Here is a 22868-nt window from a genome sequence, read left to right on the forward strand (position 1 = left end):
CAGTTGAATGCAATCTGCAATCTAGTGAAAATTTAGACGTGAAGTCCTGGTTGTCTATTAGCAACCAGGACTTTTAGAACGATTATTCACTTACTTCTTTATTACTGTTGGTTGCAATGTTGCCTCATAGCAAGAAGGTCTATGGTCCGTATCCACCAGCTGGCTGGGGCCTTTCTATGAGTCTTTCTGGAGTTTGCATGTCTATGTGGGTTCTTTTTGAGTGCTCTGGCTTACCCAGATAGTCCAAAGAAATCCCTGTTAGTTTAAATGGTGACTGTAAATTAGTTGTAGTTGTGAATACAAGTGTGATTGGTCTGTCTTAGCTCTGGTGTACCTCCCTGTGGACAGGGTCAGGTGGGAGTTGCTGGTTCAGAGAATATTACAAGATAAAATAGGAAACAGAATGAGACATTTTGCATCCTATCTTTGCAAATTACATTAAGAAGAAGAAAAACTGGGAACCATGGCCCTGATGCTCTCAAGAAAACATCACAAGCTAATTCAGCTCTACGTACTGTTTCCTTGCAGATCTAGAGACTCAATTTGTGCATGCTGTGGAGGCATTTTTAGCCTTGGTGGAAATTACTTTTTCCTACTGCTAATATTTATTTCATCATATAATTAATATATAGAACATATTATATTTGTTTAACTAAAAACCTTGCATTGCCTCAAATACTTTGCACATTTATTATGTAACACTGCTGAAACCTGATGCCTAAAAAGCTGTTTCCAACGCACCGTAGCACACAACATAAGTGGATGAATCCTCAAAATATCTTCACTTTTGCTCTGAGTGTGGCGTCCTTTTTTGTTTCCCAGCTGGGTCTGAGAGGTACTGAAAATGCCTCCTGCTTGGGGCATCTGAAAACAAAGTGCAGAATGCTGCAGTCGGTAATGCATTTAGCACAGATGGATACACAAATAAAGAGCTGTTTATGCAAAACGGATGCACACCAATGTTTTGAAAGTGTCCAGTCACTCCATATTTCAGTATTTTGCTGAATCTCCGCCCCTCTCCCCCCCTCTCCCCCTCCCCAGTCAGTTCCTGTCAGACCTAATAGTGTGATGTCTCGTCTTGAATGGAGATGACCAATTTTAGACTCAGTCATGGGTGTTAGAATTGTACAACATGTTCAGGACACTCACAATACATTCAGGCAAAAAGATTATTATTAGGAGAATCAAATTTTTATAAATATCGACCATTAGCCCCCGGTTAGACCACAAATTTGAAAACGTAATTACATGCCTAATTCAATGCGATTATTATGTATTGCAGATGATTAACCAGCTCAGCAATATCAATCCGAGCAATTCACATAATACCAAGTTTCAATTCATATTGAACAATTAGAATCTGGAGCAAGTAGTCATAGTACATACACAGCCTCAGGATTAGCATAATAAAATATGGTCAGATGAAAGCAGTTTTTATGGTCAGTAAGTACACATATTAATGTATTTATGGGCTGTTAGGCTTGTAGAATAAAATAACAAAAAAAGGGTAAAATCACTTGATTAAAAGGATAATTTATGGCGCAAACTGAATACTGAAAAGTCATTATTTTTTGTGTTGCCTACGTAGCAGCTACGTAGCATTTTCTATGCCACAATCTGACAAAGGACATTATTATTAAAAAGTATTTTCCTGGCATTTTCACTGTTCTGGCTGCAGAAAGAAAGACAACATGGGAGAGAAGGAATAACATCACCCAAGGTCAGGAGCTCTATCCATACCCATGTGTTTTCCAGCAGGAGACACGATGAAAAAAAGTCCCTCAGGGCTTCATTGTGTTATCCAATCGCTTCTGTGACCTTTTTAAAATGGATGGTGCAGTTGTTTTTCTTTTAAATGAAATGGCTCATAAAGAACTTGATCAATTATGTAATCCAATACAGCCACCAGCTTTTTTTCAGTTATCTAAGCACATTTGGGGATAAAAAGTTGAGTCATTTCATTTTTGCCTTTATTTCAGAGGTGGTATTTTTAGACTCAGGTTTTGGCGACAGCGAGATTTTTCCCACTTTGGTAACACTAAGGCCACAGTCAGTATTATCTTTTAAGGCGCAGACTTCAGATTGTCGCTGAGTCAACACAGATTGGCGATGTCTCGAGTCGCATGGCATTATTCACGGCTTATATTCACCATCTGGCGCTAATGCAAAGTTCTCAGCTATTTTAGCAGCAGCTTCAAAAGTAAAAAATGTATTTTTCATTCACTTATCCTCAGGCACAAACTCTCAACGCAACTCGAAAACAATGTCGGACAGAAAAGAAAATCATGAAGATAAGACGACAGATAATTACTGCATTTGTCTTTGTTAAATCTGATTATTTTTTATTCATAGCGCAGTGCCTGCTTCTAAATATATTAAAATAATGAGCTAAACAAGTAAATATGTGGCGAAACAAAAAAAGCTTTGATTCTACAAGGATGTGGAGCTGGTTGGGAAGTACTAGGACAAATGGAAGTTTCTGATTAATTGCCGTTCTTGCGCTCTTGCTAAATTTAAAGTCTCCCCCTTCTGTGATCGTTTAAACGATCAAGTCAAAGGCTGTAAAATGTTAAATGTCACAGGAAGACATTTCATGGAAACCGAAGATGTTTTTACATTGCCTTACAGGCTGTTTGAAAGTCTTTCATAATACCAGCAGTGATTAAAAAAATGCCCTTCATCTAACTTTGAGATGATTCAAGTCTTGTTCATTTATTACAAGTCCAGGCACATGCTTCTTTTTTCCTGGGCAAAGAAATAAAATTCTCACAGATTTCTTTGTAAAATGCTTTAAATGAAAGAGGTGGCTGAAAAAGCATGATGTAAGAGTTTGCTTTCTTACAGGATTTTAACCCTGGCGTTCCACATCGATACTTGGACCTTGTAAGAGAGCACGATCATTCCTGTCCTGAATGGGAACACTGGCTTGCCCTACATATGTGGGTATTTGCATAGTTACTTTGCATAGATGCAAGTGAATCCTTTTCAGATCCTGAACCGAGTCTGCGAAGTGCAGTCAGAGAGAATTTGTCTCTTGCCCGGGGCAGCTGAAAAACAAACCAAATTTGAGCATGCTGCTTTCTGCAGAGCAAATTAGTACAGACGAAAACACAAACCAGAAGCCCCACATGTAAACTTGAATCACAAGAGCACTTTTGCAGCACTTGGTTTCCCCTTTGACTTTTCCCTCTTCTTTTTCTGTTTTAGCTTTCTCCTCTCCTCCTGGTTGCTTTCTGTCGGCGATGAGAGTACGACGGCTTGTCCTGATCTCACACGACCAATTTTAGATTTAGCTGTGTGAGACAAAATTACACAAGCATCTGAGTGGACATGCAGCAAGTCCCGGTCATATATATACTACACACACCTGAGTCGAACACAATGTGCACTCTTGTTCCTGGTCACGTACTAGAAACACATTCTTTCTGTTTCTGCCTCTCACTACTAGAGCGTAATTACTCTCTTTCTCTCTCTCACACTCTCTCTCTCTCTCTCTCTCTCACACACATGCGCACACACACAACCACACACACACACTGCAGCAGCAAAGCAAAGCCCCGCTTCACACGACCAGTGGTCTCTGACTCCCCGATCTCTCATTTACTTGTTCCATCACTTTTCCTCGCTTCTCTCTTTTCCTCTCCTTCGCACTCCCCCCCTCCTCCTCCTCTCATCCTCGACTCTGTTGCCACGGTAGCAAAACCTGACAATGAGAGAGCGAGAAACGGAGAGAGAGAGAGACAGAGACTGAATGCCATCTGAGTCATTTTATCCTCAACCTGTGTTGGATGTGTGTGTGTGTGCGTGAAGGTGAATGTGTTGGATGTGTTTTTGTAAATCTTGTGTGTTGTGTGTGTTTGTGCATGAGTTAGCGAGAGAGTGAGCGCGGTGCGTGGGTGTCTAAGTGGGAGAGCTGCGTGGAGTCGGTTCAGCGGTTCATCGCAGAGCTGTGGCAGTGCGATGGGCAAACGCACCACCTTTGTCTGTCTCACCGCACGTAGCCGGGCCATTTCCGATTTCTATTTCATGTTCGCCGCACGTTGTAATTTTAAAGTAATATCCTCTCAGTCAGACACACAACATTTATAACTCTGATATGCTTTTGTGATGCAACACACTTTCGCTGGCTGTACATAATGTTACATGCATCAACATCTCCGTGTTAATACGACATCTTCGCGACACTGCATCAGCTCAACTTATGCTAAATCAGCTTTATTTGTATTAAACTGTCATGACATACAAATATCTCAATGGGTTTACATGCTGACTGTGGTGCTCGCACAGCTCTCTAAGAAAAAAATACTACTGACACACACACACACGCATATAGAGGGAAAAAAAAATCCTTTAGCACATGAGCAAAAAGAACAATGAAAAGAATCCTCAGGAGAAGCAATCCAAAAAAGACATCCCTCCTCCGTGGATGGCCGGCTGTGCAGTAAGGAGCAGCAGTTGTGGAAAAGGCAACTACTATAAAAATAGCACAAAATTATAACAGTTAATAAAAATTCAACGCTCAAGACATTTCTACCTCAATGATGGGGACACACTTACATAAATTCCTATAACTAAACACGTAAAATCAGTTTATGATGAAAGCGAAAAGATTTTATATCCACTCTGACGTCCACCCAATAGCCTCCACTGATTTAAACTGACAGCGCTCTATTCTTACTCAGACATTGTTCTCTTCGCAGTGCCCTGCGCAATAATATCACTCTTATACATTCCAAGGCTTTGCTCTGAACGCAAATTTTAGCTCTCCAAACAAGCCAGGGGGCGAGTGAGTTCAAGGAGAGCTCCCTAATTGTGATTAAAGTGCTGTGCTTACATAAGCCACAGTTGCAACAAGTGGGAACTGCACCGACAACTGGATACAGTGAGCCGCGCATCTTTTTGCATCGTTTGTGGTGAAAGCAGTGAACTGAATGTCACACACACACAAACTCACGCGTGCACACATGCCTTGGCTCTGATCTGAACAGCAGGTGGTACATATGCATGCAGGAGGGCTGAAATGTAAACTTGCTGCTGGCGCATGCAAACAAATAAAACGAAGACGCGCATTGGAACTCGGACAAAGAAAAAACAAATCAAATGACGCACTTACGCGTGAGCAAGCAAACACACACACACACACACACACACACACACACACACACACACACACACACACACACACACACACACACACACACACACACAGAGTTTTGTTTGAGAGTTTGGGCATGTGCGTGCAGCTTTCGGGTGCCTGTGTGTACGTTTGTGTGTGACATACTCAGATGTGACAGTGTCACAGGAGCACGGTGGTTCCCCAAGCAGGCGGTGTCACCGACTGAGGGCCTCTTTGTCAAGGAGAACACTGGGAAGAATTTATCCATGTTCAATGAACAGAGAGGGAGAGAGAGGGGGGAGATGGGTGAGGGGGAAAGGAGAGGCTGTAACAGAGAAAGTGCACTGTCGAGATTGAAGAGACCGCTGAGAGCTAAGATGGGGAACGAGAAGAGAGGGGTCAGTAAAGAGACAGGGGTATAGAGTGTTCCTGAAGATGAGACAAAACAGATCGAGGCTGAGGGAGAGGAGATACAGGGATGTGGGAGAAAGCAGAGAGAGAGGAGAAGGTGAAAATGAGAGCTCAAAGTGTCTGCAGCACTGCTGAAAGAGGACAAGGTGGAGACATACGAAATATATGGAAGTATCTGAGTGACTTGCGTTGGCCACAATAGTGGAAATACCTGATGCAGTCAAGAAAGCCATGCAGTAAATCCTGCTAGTGGAATAGTGATGATGATGATGATGATGATGATGAGGGCTTGTTTTGCTTTCTTTTTGCCAATCTGCTTGATTATTTGTTGCCTTCACATTTAACAGAAGCTGGGGTAACATCTTCAACTTTTTCGTTTTTTCTGATCGACAGCCCAAAATCCATTTACAGTCAAAGGAAATTGCGAAAAATCAACACTCGATTTGCTGGATCCTGCAGTGGTTTGGCATTTATTCTCAGAAGGGATTATCAAGATTGATTAAAGATCTGCAGAAAATGAAGTTGCCTTTCTCAGAGACTGTCAGCACAGAATTGCCTGTCACAAATTTGGACAGTCATGTGTTAACGGTGCAGGATGAACCGTGCCCTTTCAATTGCAGCATCATGAATGGCTTTCTTACAGGAAGCTGCAGGAGTTCAGAGATTTCATCAATGCAATGACGAAATAAGTGTTTGCTTTTTAAAACCTGTAAGCCCGGTCGATCCTTCGCCTCAGACTGTGGGGTTTCAGTTGCCTTGTAAAAAAAGGGTTTTAAAGATGTTAGCAGAAGTTGATGTTTTTGCAGAAGCTCTAATGATAGGGTTGATTTAACACATTTTTTTCAGATTGCAGTTTGCAATGTTGATCTCAAATGAGAGAAACTCTTAGCATAAAACAAATATTTAGCACCGTCACTTTTATTTCTGCACTATTTCAAATTTGAATGATTTACTATAGCTGTTCATGTTATTGTGCCCACTGCCTTTGTAAGGTTTACTTTGCATTTGGAGTAGTTTTAAAATATGAGTGGAAGGCTCACTCTTTGTTATTCTGTGTGGCCAAACTAATATAACCTTTTATCCACCATTCTCCAGTCAAGTAAACATTTTCAAAAATCAAACTTCAGATAGACGGCTCACTGGTAGGCAGCGTCACATGAATAAATCATGGTTTCTCAAAATGTTCAACTTCACCTTGAAATCTTCAGCCTAAGTTTGAAAGGAATGGCAACGATGATGTTAAAATCCTTAGAAAGAAAAGTGCATTTCTGAAAAGAGGAAGAGAGAGAAGGACAAAGCTAAGCTAGAAGAGAAAGTCAGAAATGGGGAGATTAGAGAGGTGCATCCAAGGTAAAGTGAAGGGGTCCAAAGCCAAAATGCTGAGTCAATGCGACCAAGAACATGTGCTTCTGCTTTGATATTAGATGCGACACAAAGAGCTCAAGACATAATTCTGCCAAGAGGGCCAAAGTGAAGGGTCCCTAGTACTTTTCCACCCCCACTGTACACAAACTACTCACACACACACATGCACACAAACACACACACATTAACTAGACCGACCACTCGGCTCATTTTTGCTGTCCTGGGGTTAACGAATGCTCTGAAATGGCCTGACCGCGCTCATTCAGGCACGCTAGCCCAGCTGTCTGCAAACCGGCCGGCTCTAGTCAGCAGTGACTGTTAATTGTGAGAAAAATGAGCAAAATAGCACTTGTGTCCCATAATGGCTGGCGGTACAGTCTCCTTAAATCCACAGTCACTGAAGCCGTTCCACTTGCAAATTCAATTATAGGAATGATTCATCCTTCCATTATGATAACTGTCAGATTTTCTTGTGTCATACAAAGAGGCAGAAGGGGAAAAACAAATCATTCGCCAGCCCACCCCCTGCTGAAACCCTTCTCCTTCTCCTCTCCCCCCCCCTCAAGCTGTATTTCTCCGTCTGATTTCTTTTTCTCTTTCTTTGCATTCCTCTATTTTTCCCCCCAACTCCTCCCCTGCTATCGCTCATCCCGCTTTCTTTGCCTTAGTCTCTGTTCATCTTCTCTTCATCTGCCTGGGGGTGCGAGGCGAGATAGCATTCCCTCGTTTTCTGATTCTCTCCATACACCCACCCACCCCTTCTCCCCCGTGCTCTCTCTAGATAATTAAGATCTCTGATTTTACGGTTTTCTCTTTCATAATAGGCTCTGCAGACACTATAAGCGAGCCGCCAAGTCTGCAGCATTTACACACAAACAAAAAGAAGCACACACAAATATGCATATGTTTTCAGACAGACACACACACACAGTAAGATGAATGCATGCACCAAACAACTAAATCTCCAACTGGAATGAACGTCCACTCAAACTCTCCATTTTCCCTCTCTCTCTCTCTTTTATACACTGTCCTGCACACATGCACAAACACACACATGCACACAGAAAGTCAGGATATTTATATATTTTAGCTTTTGTGTATTTGTCAGCGGTGCCAGCATGTGGGGTGACTTACAGCAGGGTGCAGAATGAAAGCGAGCTAGGGGAGCTTGAAGCAGTGTTTTCTCTACAGCTCAGACTAGTCTGGCTCTGCTCGGCCCTCTTGCTGCTTCAGCTCCCTGCAGACTGACACCCGACTACTACAGGGACTCATCCATGTACTACTGTAGCAGTGGAGCTGGTACGGCCGCCAGAAACACAGCCCTCGCAAATTAAACACGGCAATAGTCTCTCAACATTTGCTCTCTATTTCTTTCTGACTGTGTGTCTCACCAAATTCCCCTCATCCTATTCTGCTGCGTTGCAGCCGCTTATTTTCTTTCGTTCACCTGCAGTGATGGAAGAGGTGCTCAGACCCAGAATTTCATGCCACAGTTATTGCGGCAAAACCATCATAGGTAAAATGTATTGTTGCAATGATAATCAGAATTTCCTAGAAAACCATGAGTGCTAAAATACAGGTTTATACTGTTTTCTCTGGATTTCTATCGCCCGGCAGTGAATTGTATGTTGCACCTAACATTACTAACATAAAATGCACTTGAAACAATAGAAACAAAAAGAGGGATTTAAAACATGAATTTATGTGTTTGAATTAGGTGTTTATAAGTTTAAATGTATTGAATTGTTTGTATAAATGTTACTGCTGCACACCTATAAAATAGCGCTGTATAAGCTACATCCACAATAACTAGAACTGGTGACCTTAGTTTTGATCACTGTTTTTCTCCTCTGGATTATTAAACATAAAGCTGTTTATAATGTCAGACAGTAATCAGACTTGTTGGTAATGTGACAGTGTTTCACTGCTGATTATTGACTATTGTAATATCACTCATATATTGTCAGTAAAAAACCAAAATTCTAATATGGAAAAGAAATGTAAGAAAACCTTTGGCATTTTTAACATTTAATATACAATCATGTAAGTTTTCACTGGACTCTGTGCAGGTCTTTGAAAATCTAAGTACATCCTTCTGTAGCTCTTAGAATCACTTATCGCAGCAATAGCTTGAATTCATTGTAACTATTTTTACATTAATTCAGGTCTGTGTGATTTGACGGTATCTGTTTGTGTGAGCCAAGATTTAAATTCGGCTGAGTTTTAGCTGTTACGGTCGCTCATATGACTTTAGAACATTTTGGCATTCAGAGGAGTTCGTGGTTGAATCAATGACGGTAAGGTACAGAGGTCCCGTGGCTGCAAAACAAGCCAAAATCATCAGCCCTACACAACTGTGCCTGCTAATTGGTATGAAGTGTTTTTGTTAAGGTGCTGTGTTTTGTTTCTGCCGACGGTGGTGGTGCTGTGGATTACGGTTAAACATCTTCCACTTTGGTCTTGGCTGTCCAATTGTTCCAGAAATTTTGTGGTTTGTTCAGATCCAACTTTGCAAATCTGTGCCGTGCTGCCATGTCCTTTTCAGAAAGAAGAAGCTTGCTCAGGTAACCCTTCCAAACAACCACACTTGTTCAGTCTTGGTCTTATTGTACTGTCAGCTCTAACTGTTAACATGCTCACTGAGGCCTGTAGAGTCTGAGCTGTAGCTTTTGGGCTTTTTTGCTGTTTCTCTGAAGATTGCACATTATGACCTTGGAGTGAATTTTCTGTGATGTCCACTCTCTTTAAGATTGTGGCTCTGTGTTAACACTCACCTGAATGCTTTGATCGGTGACAAAGGGCTGCTGCTTACTATCCTAATTCCTGTAGACTCAATAAGAGTGTACTTAGTTTGCTACAGAACTGCAGCTATGAAATTTTTTATTTTTCACGACTGGCCTCTTCGTCTTTTTTATCTTTCAGGCACTCCCTTTAGAGGTCCCCACAGTAGGGTGCCTTCATCTCACCCTATCACTAGCATGCTCTTCTGTCACATCAACCCTCTGAATGTCCTTCTTCATTACATCCATGAATCTTCTTGGTGGTTTAGCATTACCATCCAGTAAATCTTTTCTTGTTATCTTTCTGTCTTTTTTACACAACTGTAATTCTAAAAATAAACATTTTGCTGTATAAAAAACTAGCAAAAAAGAGGCTGCATTAGTGGTACATGAGACATATGACTCTTTGTCGTTTTTTTCTACTTCTTTTGTCTTTGGGAAATAGTAACCATATGCAAAAATGACCTTTTATGTATGATAGAATATATTTTATTATATGCACCACATTAGAGACTAGTTTTTGACATACAGTGTGAGTAGAATTTTAATGGTGCGGTTAGGTGAGATAATTAAAAATACCCACTTTAATGTTGGGAGCTTATTCTACAGCAATGAGTCATATTTGTTTTACAGTGTGTTACACATTTTGTTTGATAATTATATTCCTTAAAAACAAACTATTTGATGTCAAACACATGTAGTGAAAGGAAAAACACACATTTCCCTTTAAATATAGTGCAAGTATGAAGTAACTTAGATTAAAAAATACTTGAGAAAATTGGAAGTACTTCAGATTGATACCTGAGTACAGTCCTTGAGGAAATATACTTTTTCACCGCTGCCTTTCTGTCTCTATACTCCTCTGCGTCTCCTCCTGCAGAGACACTTTCCAATCTCTTCTCTCTGTATTCAATTTTGCTCTTTTATTCCCTCATCGTCACAAGCCTATTCCCTCGGTTTGATTTTTTTCTCTTATTCTCCTCTTATTCTACTTCTATCGCAGATTTCCATCTTCTTCCTCACTCCCACTATTCCTCTCCTTGGAGTACAGAAACTATAATCTTCTCTGTCCAATGCTGTCAATAGCTCTCAATAACAATGAAATAGCACCAGTTCCTCCCCATCACTGATGAAGGCATAGCCTCAGTTCGGATCTTATTCGTCATCAGGGCAATCTGCTTCTTGGTAATAGCCAATCAAATGGCTCCTGTGAAATGCAGCGCTCCCATGATAGGTTCCCCATTGTTTTGATTGACTGCACCTGAGGGCCCGCCACTTCGGCTGGCCTCGATCAATACCCCATCACGCACACGAGGAAAGCGCACGCTCATACTTGCACTGGAATAAACACAGGGACACGCACACGTGCACACACACAATTTGGTGAAGAGTAAATTGAGAAGGAAACCACTGGTACGGCAAGCAAACAGAATACAATAGTAAAAGCCAGCAAAATGGAGTACTTGCAGCACCACACACAGTTGCGTTACAGCAGTGTGCCACGCTGAGCTCGTTGTGCGCTCAACTTTGAATTCGTGCACACAAACATGATGACAAGGAGGAACTTTAAACTGTTGGTGAACTACTTACTAGTTTCCATCTTTGCCGTGACACACTGTGTTGAACAGGAATGATTTATAGAAAACAATGAGATGGAAAATTGCTCCCATATTGTGCCTCTTATTCTATGTTGTGTCACACATACAGATGGCCTCGCATAAGCTCTGCCTCTGTTCACTTTGAACTACAGCGACCATAATGAGAGCGGCACAGCCATCTGCATGGTATGGTGTATGTTATTAGTATTACAAACATGTTGACGCGCACATTTGCCCACCCTTCGATTGCGAGACATGTAAAGTCAGGCAGGATGAATGGGAGGTCGGTTATTGCATAAAGAGCAAAGAAAAAGCAGAGGAAAGGGGAAGTGTGGCTGGTTCAGAAGACTGTGAAGATAGATTCAAAGCAGAGGGTTGCAGATTTTTTTGATGTTCTTTAAACATCAAAGTCAAACGAGTGTTGGAAAGGTGAGTGAGGTAAAAAAACAAAGATAACATGGACATCTCAAAGTGAATATGGCTATTAAAAAAAAGGACAGAGGGTGGAGGCGTTTTTATTCAACAAAGACAATCCTCGTGATCTGTGTCTTTGATGCAGACACAGTGTATGCTCCAATAATACCAGCTCACCCCTGCATGCATTCGTCAGGGTCTCAGGTCAGCCCCTATGAATCCATCAGCCCCCGTTCTCAGCTGCAAGGGTCAATTCAAGGTCCTGAACCTGAGTGTCCCTGCTGTCTGTCAAGACCTCAGACCAGTGAACGAGATGCTTGAAACAATCCCAAGTCAACACCCTCTACCACCATAACCTCCTCACCAACACCCCCCTCCCCCTCCCCCTAGCCTGGCTGTCACACAGCACTCCTTCCCCTCTCCTCTGTCTTCATCCCTCCCTTCATCTCTCCATTCTTTCACACCGCCTTGTCATGTTGTCAGTCAGAGCAAGGATGTGTCACTCCTGGAGAGAGCTGCTTAGCACCACTGGAGCTCAGCTGAGCTCCGTTTCTTTCTTTGTGTTTGTGTGTCTGTTTGAAGGTTGTGATGGAGGTTAGGTTACAAAAAAAACACGTAAATGCGTATCTTGTGTAGTGGGGGTGTAAGGAATATACATACACTGTTCAAGGCAGTTGTCTTTGTCATGAACTCTGTGTTTCTAGCGTATTGACATATCTGTGTGTTTGCATTTGTTTGCGCTTGTGTATATATGTGTGTATGTACAATAAGGATGTGCATGACTGACTGCGTGACATCTTGCGTGTCAGCTGTGATGTTTTCTTTGAACTGCCTCTGGAGATCCCTTCAAGGATGCATCCTGTCACTTCTAAACGGCAGCCTTTCCACAGGAGACGTGAATAGAGCTGTGTGTACTGTATTTTATGATTAGACAGGCTGTATGCATAGGACTGGGCTGCCTTGTGAAGTGACAGTGAACATCTTCATAGCTGATTTTTTATTGTATGTGCTGTCGAATTACAGGTGCTTCCACTCCGTGGGAATCTGACAGTGCAAATTGAAGATGAGCTAAATCATGACAATTTGAAGAGAGACCTCTTTAAAGCCAGGACAGTGATTTTTTTTTTTTGTGAAGTAACATGTCGTGTATTCCTCCGCTCCTGCAGGTGGCGGTACAGGCAGCCAGCAGACCATTCTCCATGAGGAGCAGTAGAAGATGCCGGCTCTGCCAGCACTGCTGCTGTCAATACACTTCCTCTCCTTCCTGCTAGTCACCATGCCGCCACGCTCCCTCACTCAGGCCCCTCTGCTCTCCTCTGTCCGCATGGGTGAGTGGCCACCTGTCCTGCCATATCCACATAAAGGGGTCAAACAACTCTCATCAAAGACACACTACTTCTTCTTCTTCTTCTTCTTTTTTGTTGTTCTATATTGTTGTTCTCTATATGTGGAAATTACACAAATTCTATTGTTTTCTCAGTATTTCTGAGCTATTCGAAGGATGCTGTCAATCGGCACCACACCACAACTCATCCGTGCCCAAAATTAATATCATGGCAAAAGGAAACTTCTTGAAGAGTGTTCCATCTATCTATGCATCCATGTATCCATCCATCCGGTTCAGTTCAGTTGACTTCCATTCAGTTCAATTCATGAAGTGCCAAATCGCAACAGTAGTCACTTCAAGCCATTTTTTTAATATTGTAATGTAAAGACCCCACAATAATACAGGGGAAAAAAAGACAATCAAAAAACACCCCTTTAAGCAAACACTTGGCAACAGTGGAAAGGAAAACCTAACAGGAAGAGACATCCGCTAGAACCAGGCACAGGCAGGGCAGCCATCTGTGTAGAGTTGAGGGACGAGAGAAGGGACAAAAAAACCACACCATGGAAGGGAGCCAATGATTAATAATACTAATGATTAAATGCAGAATGGTGTGTAAACACATAACGAGAGATCCATCCAATCATCCATCCATCCATCTTCTTTAGTACCTACTTCCATAATGCAAGAGGAGGTATACAGCCTAGAGAAGTTCCCAGTCTATTACTGGGGCTAAAGGTGTGCCAGCATATGGTAAATGTGTAAAGTAATGTTATCATCCATGTACAAATGTGTGCTGAGGCCTTGATCCAGGTTCATAGTTAGTAAAGGTACACTTGGTTGCTTCCTTATTTCCCACAGCAGATGGATCCACATGGGCTTGGGACCAGCATTAGGAGTCCACTAACCTGTGACCCTCTGAGGCTGGCTTTGTGTCTCCCTCCAGTCTCAAACCAGGCACCACCTTGAGCCACTTAGATTTATCGTTAATAAAACAACATCATATTCAGTGAAAAAACCCAAATGATGATAATATGTGTCCTCTCATGTAGCGCTCAGAAGCAAATCAAATAAGCACATTTCCCAAAATGTTTGATTTATGATGTTGTTTGCATCTGGCACACATACTAATCTGAACGAGGACGAGTACCTCATTCCTTTGGCAGTCGGTGGCTGTGATCCCTTTATCAGCCCCACTTGTCCACCCACTACACATTCCCACATTTACATGAGGATGGATAATATTGTTAACTCGTCTTCCAGCTTTACGCCTTGTTATGTTTTTAGCTTTCTCCTCACCTCCTCACTACTCACTCTCCCACTCTCCACTGCCCTCCATCTTCATCCATCCATCCATCCATCCTCTCCTCTACTTCACCTATCTCTCCCTCTCTAGCTGCAATCCTGGATGACCAGTCTGTGTGTGGGCGTGGGGAGCGGCTGGCGCTGGCCCTGGCCAGGGAGAACATCAACAGCGTGATGGAGGGTCCAGCTCGAGCCCGCGTGGAGGTGGACATATATGAGCTGCAAAAAGACTCCCAGTACGACACTACAGACACCAGTGAGTGGTGTGAGAATGACCACTGTGGCAGAATCACATTCCAGCAAACACTATTGTCCACTGGGACATAATGCCCCACAGAGAGTGAAAACTGGGGATACAAGAAGGTTTTATTGGTAGTCTTTAATATTAACAGTAATAGTGACAAATAGAGAGAAGAACCAGGAGCAGCAATATTGCAGTACTTTAATTCTAAAACACTTCAGAAATGTGCTGTTATAGAGTTATAAATACATAAGATTGCATTTTCTCAAAAGCTGCCTCTTTAAAAACAAAAACCTCAAATGATACATAGGGTGATAAAACACCAGCACTTTCATGCGATTAGGAGCCAGTAAGGGATTTTGCTGATTAGTTTACATGTCATTGGAGACCAGTAATGGGCCACTAAGACTGTCTCATTAAAAACAGTGGACCTGTGCCCTCCAGTAACAGCTGGCGCTGTGTGCTGTGCAGACCATGATGAAAACAAATCATCAAATACTAATACAGATCAGCAGTACAGGCAAACAGAACGCAGCAGAGAGGCTGCTTCATGAAAATTGTATTGATATAGAGAGTGTGCAAAGACAGAAGGAAGCACTGCTGAATCCAACCACTGAAGAGATAGAAACCCTGCTCCTATTCTAATCGGTCAGCGACCCTGCCACAAGCTACTGGCAAAATGTCTGTGTGTGCTTGAGAAGGGTTGTGTACATATGTGCATGCTTGAGTTGCAGGGGTGTGTGTATGTGTGTGTCCTTGACCAATGGGCAGGAGACTCTGACAGGCTTGTTTGCTCAAAGCATTTTTTGGTCTCTGGATCAGAGAGCTCGTCATCTTACGGCTACAACTGAGGCGCGCATGCACACACTCAACCCACACAGGCCTTTACACATGCATGCACACACAAACCCTCTCTGCAGACGCTTATGCACATTCACACACAGGCACAATATGAGCATATACTGTAAGCTCGCACATTGGAATCAATTAATACAACAAGCTAATACACAGTAAAGGAAAATAATCACAGTTTAGTCATCAGGCATTTTTGATGTGTCTGTGAATAATTTTTAGATGGATTCACAAAAACATTGTCATTAAAAAAGAGCTTAGCAGGGATTAAGAGAGAGAGTACAAAAATCTGTCAGTAGGTATTTTTTAGCCTCTCAGTGGATAGCATTCCCAGTGTTGCTTACACAATATGGACACAAGCATTGGGCTAAACCTGTTAATCTTTGAATTTAGGTGGGTTTTTTTTTTGCCACAGGTGTATAAAATCAAGCCCTAACCATGTATTCTGCCTTTACAAACATTTGTGAAAGAATGCATTGTTCTAAATGTGGTATTGTAAAGATGCTACCTTTGCAAATAGTCAATTTAGGAAATTTCTTCCCACTAAATATTCCAGGATCAGCTGTTGCAAAGTGGAAATGTTTAGGAACCACAGCAACTGAGCCACAAAGCAGCACACCACGTAAAGTTACAGGGCGGGATCGTTGAGTGCATAAAAGTCAAAAAGCTTTGCTGACTTAATAACTGCAGAGCTCCAAATGTCCTGTGGCGTTAACCATTGTCTGTCACGGTCACTGCTCAGCACAAAGTTTTGATTATAAAGGGAATGTTTAGGAAATAAGTCTAAATCTCGGCTTTGTTTCCCATATATTGAGCTATATGTTCAAAATGACATTTAAACCTCGAACAGATTAGCGAACCCTGCATTTATGTGCTCCCAGGAAATTATATATATTACACAACCATTCTCAAGCTGTTCTTTGACTTCATGTGCTTTTAACTCAGCATGTGAAAACCAAATAGAAGCTAAAATAAGATGCAGTCATTTTTATAAAAACAATTTTTTAAATACATGATTCCAAGAAAATAACTACCTTGGCTGAGGTGTTGTCAAGGTTACGGCTAATAAATAACTCTTCCAACTAACCATGGTAACTTTGTATGGATGCAAAGTAAATGTTACAAGTGTATACCACACTAGAAATTAAATGTTAGCGAGAAAGTTGATATTTATTAAATTCGTTTCTTTTTTTTAGTGTCCGCAACACATTTACTCTCTTCTGCCATGTTTTTATTTATGGCTGTGCCAACTGTTCTTGTGGGTCACTCGCCACTTTAATGTTTTATGGGGTTTATGTGCAGGCATAAAATAGCAACTTTTTTTTACACTTTTGCTTTGATATCTGGGCTCATTCTGGGAACTCATCAGCTAGTCTGCCTATGTAGTCTCAGGGAATGATTGCCATTCCCGCTGTGAGGATAGCGGATAGTTTGAGACTTCCTTTTTATATGTGGTGGTCATTTTTTTCCTAATGCTGTATCCCATAGTGTAGTGGTTTACGGTGAAAGGTCCATGGTTTCATCTTGGGAGGAGAGAAAAATCCCTTGGGAGTTGTATCAGGAGAGTCATCTGGTGTAAAAATCTGCCAAATCAAGGATGCGCAGCTACCTGCTGTGATGACCCCATGTGTGAATAAGGAAGCAGCAGAAAGTGGCTTTTAATGGAACGTTAAAGAACGTTAAAGAATCCCCAAACGATAGTTGATGGCTTTAAGATTGCTTTGCGGCAATCTTTTGTCCTCTACGCTTACTCAGACATGATTGGTAAACAATAAAAGCCAGAACGCTTCAGATTGTGTATGTTCATATTCTTTATCGAAACGATTGTGTGAGCTGTAGAGAAGCTAGAGTGGAAATTTTCCTTACATTTCAACAGATTTTAAACCAGTTCAGTTATTTTTGTCTTTGTTAGGTGGGAATTCAGATGATAATTATGATCAGTAATACTTCCAGGTCTGTCCATAAGTGAAACTGTTTTTTTCCCTTTACGTTTTATGTATATGAACCTAGTTAGTGTATTGTAGATAGAAAACTGTAACAGGAAAGACACACACGATAGACAATATAAATGTAAACATGGATACTGAAATTCAATATGTCAAAGGAATGTGAATTATACACTAAATACACAGTTATAGTGAAGACATCTGTTGGGGTTTGAAGTAGTGAAACCAGCAGTATGCTTGATTGTACTGCAGAAATAGTGTTTGCTTGAGCCATTCCTGAGCATAGAACTCTTTGAGTTAATCGTCAGATAATTTCATGAATACTTAATGTAATAGACAAATGTGTAAAGCTGTTTCTCCCACACTAATGTCCTCCTCCAAACAGGATTAAAATGCAGACTGGCGTTTGTTCATCGAAGCCGACCACCAGTCTGTTAGTATTGTTCTGATTCCAGGGGTACACTAGAGTTGTCTTGAAAATCATTAAAGCCGTTAAAAATGACTATCTAAACAAGTGAATAATAGCAGCAGGCATCCTGTGGGCTGCCCTGTTGTAGTCCTTGGAGGATTTCCCTCAAAAATAAATAAGATTATAATGAGGCAGATTGTGCTGCAACAATACAACGAGTGGTTAAACTGAAACGGTAATGCGTCCTCTGAGTTCTTGGTTGCATTTAAATTTCCACGCTTTTCCCCCTGACTGCAGCCCCTTCAGTACGCTAACGCAGCACTGCCTTCAAAACAAACCAGAAGAAAAGGTGTATGTCTGCTTATTCACTGTTTATCTCCTTTTTTGTTTTGTTCCCTTTCAGTGTGTCAGATTCTACCCAAAGGCGTTGTCTCTGTGATAGGTCCCGCCTCCAGCCCCGCCTCTGGCTCTACTGTCAGTCACATATGTGGGGAGAAGGAGGTGAGCGTGGAAGATAAACATGTCTCATAGCTTTTCCCGTCCTGTTTGCTACCATTGCTGCTCATGTAGGTCTGATGAATGTTGACTTGCTTGTTCTGTTCCTTCTGATATAATTAAGCTTCACCCACTACTTCGTGCTGCTTTCTTACTTCTTTTTATTAAATGCATTTTTTGGCGTAGGTCCCTCCGTTTTCTGCCCTTCCCACCTTTCTCATCTCCGTTCTCAGCCTCTAGCTACTCAAATGAATCATCCTTAATCACCACAGATCTGTGTTTTCTTGCCTTTCTTATTAGTTTCCTCTCCTCTCATCAGATTCCTCATGTAAAAATTGGACCCGAGGAAACTCCTCGCCTGCCGTACCTGCGCTTTGCGTCTGTTACTCTGTACCCTAGCAACGAGGACCTGAGCCTGGCCATTGGAGCCATCTTGCGCTCATTCAGCTACCCCTCAGCCAGCCTGGTCTGCGCCAAGGCTGAGTGTAAGTACATGCTGCGTGTTGTATAGTTAAACAGTTTATTATGTGTGACTGCGTGGCTGTGTTTGTATTTAGGTGGGTGTAAATGCATCGGCAGTGTTGCTGCGTGCCCGATTACCTCACGTACTGTATGTGTATGTTTGTGTGTATGTGCAAATTGCTCTGTGGGAGTGTTGGCAGATTCACTGTTACACTGTTTGGGCGGATATGACTGTTTGGCGCTGCTGGACATTCATTTTTGACAGTCTGGTCATGAAGTTCTGTCTGTTGTCAGAGTTCAGAACATGGCTCATGCTGCAGCCCTCCCAATTATTACTCATGCTCTTGCACACTGTCTCTTATCCACCTCAGAGGGTTGTTAGGCCAAACCAGTATAATAAATATTCTTGTTTAAAATGCTTTCCAGTATTGGAGGAACTTAGGGGACATTTGATTTAACTCAGAGAGCTTTAACATCACAGGGGATTCAGGGCTTAGCCACTCGCCCTATTTATTTTCATTTTGAAAGAGTGTGTTATTGATTTATAATGCACTCCCCAAACCAGAGCCTAAGGAATTAAAGCGCTTGGCAGGATGATGACTAGTATTAATAATAGTATTGTGGTATTCAAACACTTTGTGATACAAACACTTTTTTTTTAAATAGTAGAGGTGTAATGGTTAAAAAAAATAACAAAAGAAACCCCCGCGGTCTCTTGCTTTTCTGTTTTCCCTTTTTCTGATAACCTTCCTGTTGCTGTAGACATAAAAAGTTAAGTGCAGCAGCTCAGTGCAAGAATGTAAACGCAGACAAAACAGAAGGATTGTGTGACAGAGACACCTCGGGAGGAATAAGTGACAGTTGTGGCAGAGAAGAGGAGGAATCGCTTCATCATTATAGTAAACTGAAGGGAGCGTATGGCATGTTAGCCAAGCTTTGTGTTGTTTTCTTGTTGGTATAAACAGCATGTTTGTAAATATATGATGGGTAATAGTGGTTGAGAAAAGGCTCACGTGTCCTGTTCTTATGTTGTTTGTGCTAGTTAGCCGTGTGGAGGTTCTGTGGCAGTCTGGTAGAAGCCTAAATGTTTAAAGATCATAAGAACATAAACTCAGTCTGTTAGTTTTGTTAATATATAACTCATACAAACATGATAAAATGTCCTCCTCCTGGATATGAGCTGTATACTATAAACTTAGCAGGCACTTTATTAACTACACCTGTTAAACGATTGTTAGTGTAATTATCTATTCAGCCAATCACATGGGAGCACCTCAGTGCATTTAGACATGTAAAGATGGTCAAGATGTCCTGCTGGAGATCAAACTGAGCATCAGAATCTACTTGAGTCTTCTTACACAGTCATCTCCAGCGTTTACAGAGAATGATCTGAAAAAAGAGAAAATATCCAGTGAACAGCAGTACTGGGCGAAGATGCCTGTTGATGTCAGAGGTCACGGAGAGGAAGGTATGCAGAAGAGCATCTCTGAAAGACATGAAACATTGAAGCTCCAGCAGCAGAAGACCACATTGGATGTCACTCCTATCAGGTAAGAACAGGAAACTTTGCATGGGCTCACCAAAACTGGAAACAACTGGTTTCTTCAGCATGACTGCAGTCAAATGGCCTCCACAGTCATGAGACTTCAGTCCGATAGAGCACCTACTGGCATGTAGTGGAACGGGAGATTCACATCATGGATGTGCAGCTGACAAATCAGCAGCAACTGTGTGATGTCATGATGTTAATATGGATAAAAATCTCTGAGAAATGTTTCCAGCACCTTGTTGAATCTGTGCCATGAAGAATGAAGGCAGCTCTGAAGGCAAACGGGAGCCCAACTTGATACAATTCAATGAGATCTTTCTCCAGTTTCTAATCTCATTTATTACAGCACAATGATCAGGTTATAAATTATGGTCTTCATTAGAGTCACAAAGGAGGGTGATTCAGAAAATGCTTTGGGGCGGGCTTACATTGTGAGTGACAAGTCACTACTGCACGAGAGATCCACACCCTGCTTGTCGTGTCTGCTTCCAAAACAGGTGACAGCAGAAATACTCGAGACTTCACTAACGGGATGGTTGTCATCACTGTGTCTTTGTCCTTCTTTTATATGCAGTCTATGATGCAAAAATGTGGCTCAGAGATCAGTGTATAAATTGAATCATTCCACCCCTATTAAATACATGACAGAATATGCCTACGTTCTCTGCAAATCCTAATTTTTCCACCAAACTTTTTGTCCACTTCTCTGCAAAAACGAGTTGGTATAATTTGTTTTGCAGCTTTTGACTCCTCACACCAGCCACGCGAAACCGTCCAAGAACAGAAGGGCACTTACATAAAGAATTAGTGGGACCACTGAAGTCTGAACACATCCCTCGGCAGTGTTAAAAGGGTAGTTTTGACAAACAAAAAGCTCTGACATTATGAAAAATTGATTCAATCACTGAGATGCTTTCATTATCTTTCCAGCAGTTAGCCAGCGGTCCCCTGGTTTCCTGAAAGTAAGCTGAATTCCTTGTGGACTTGTCATTTCATTGAACCAAGAGAGCTTTGAAATGGCATCAGACACCTTTTTCAGTTTCGATCATCTGTTGAATGGGTAGATAAGAGCCTTGTCTTTTACCGGGCTTTTTCTCTCATAATAATTAGAGGCGGCAGATCGCCTGATAGTTACCGTGTGGGTCAAAATGCACAGCTTTTATTGGTGGAGGAACTGAAGAGTGCATTTTTGTGTAACATATTTGGCTTGAAGGTGATCTTTACAAGGTTATCGCACTCACAGACTCTGACCCACTTGGCTGCGCTATCTATCGCCGTGGAGCTGGTTGCCATGGCTGCCGAATAGGTGCTAACTGCCACTCAACAGGCTTGTTCCACACTCTGAACAACTGTGTGGGTGTGTATGTGACACTGTTTGTGTGTGTTTGATGTCATTTTTCTGAGTGTTTGGTTCACTTTGTCTGTACATGTGTGGCAGCGCAGGACTGTGTGTGTGTGTGTGTGTGTCTGCACACACACACACTTTTGGGTTACTTGTATGAATGTCAGCGTGTGCTTTTGTGTGCGGCGGCTCTGCTGTGGCGCTGCAGAGGTTAAACATCAGACAATGTTTACCGCTCAGCCCACTTGTTTTATTCATCATGTTTACACCAGTGTAAAGTGAATTCTGTCTTTTATTTTTTATTTATTTTTTTGGCAGCAAAGTAAGTAATGCGCAAAGTCACACATTTTGCTTACACCCACCATAGATGCAGATCCTAATTAAGGCGTGTATTTAGAATCGGGTCAGTTTTGCAACAGCGTCCTAATGGCTTTAATCTAATTTATCCGTCTTTTAGCCAGATATTCTGTTAAATGAGTCAGAGATTTTTGGGTCATTTCCGATGAATCCTTCTCTCGCTGTGCCTGGGTCAGTACTTGCTATCTGAGCCTAATTCCATTATGCAGTTTTCATGAGATGGATGAGGTTAAGGACAGCGAGAGGGAGAGACTGAGCACAAGGAGCAGAAGACGGTGGCAGTGTTGGAGCAAGATGGATAAAGACAGAGAGAAGTAACTAGAGCACAGGGCTAAGACAGGAGAGATAGAGAGGTTAGAGCTTCTCTGCGCGAGAGAATATGTGAACGAGGGAAAGTGAGAGAGGGGAGTAGAGGAAGCTGTAAAGTGCATTGATTTTTTTTTCTTCTTCCCCCTCCTTCCTCAAACTAATTAAAGTTTTGGCCTGGTTCAGTGATTACCCCACTGCTTACAGAGGCTTTCTCCTGCTGAAGGGCTCTGTGTGCTACCTCTTCCCTCCTCTGCTCCTTTCTCTTCCCTTCCCTTTGTCCCACAGATGCCTGCCCCACCATTTATTTACATAGCTAGGGGTTCTTTACTATGGAATTACAATTAGGAGGCATCAGAGCTGACTTTCTAGTAAAGGCTTATTCCACCCATGTTGTCAAGTGAGTCTTGACATTGGTTGGACTCATATTCAAGAGGAATTTGCTTGAAGTGTTTTAAGTACTTTATTCCAGTCTTTCAGCTTCTCTTTCTGCCCATCTTCTTTTATTTTTTTTGCCATAGGTTTTCATGATTATTGCAGGTCCAGTTTTGCTATTGGAGTGTAAGATTTTCCATTTTTCGAGCACATGCTGT

At 41.9% G+C, this 22868-nt stretch overlaps 1 protein-coding gene across 9 annotated transcripts in view; it reads left to right on the forward strand.

Moving 5' to 3' along the window:
• The window catches only part of grik5 (glutamate receptor, ionotropic, kainate 5), a 112032-nt gene that overhangs the window by 37480 nt on the left and 51684 nt on the right, over positions 1-22868 (forward strand). For 7 of the 9 annotated variants that reach the window (XR_013973414.1, XR_013973415.1, XR_013973416.1 and 4 more), the window contains exons 2-5: positions 12851-13012; positions 14408-14572; positions 18168-18265; positions 18579-18744. Coding sequence is in view for 3 of the 9 variants with exons in the window: in XM_080896690.1 (XP_080752816.1) it covers positions 12901-13012; positions 14408-14572; positions 18168-18265; positions 18579-18744 (541 nt within the window). In the remaining 6 variants the exon portion in view is untranslated. Of the gene's footprint in view, positions 1-12850; positions 13013-14407; positions 14573-18167; positions 18331-18578; positions 18745-19832; positions 20272-22868 lie in introns of those variants that run through there. The other 2 variants (XM_080896693.1, XM_080896692.1) reach the window with 2 other exon arrangements.

This window comes from Rhamphochromis sp. 'chilingali' (genome assembly GCF_963969265.1).
Source record: "Rhamphochromis sp. 'chilingali' genome assembly, chromosome: 11".
Taxonomy (NCBI): domain Eukaryota; kingdom Metazoa; phylum Chordata; class Actinopteri; order Cichliformes; family Cichlidae; genus Rhamphochromis; species Rhamphochromis sp. 'chilingali'.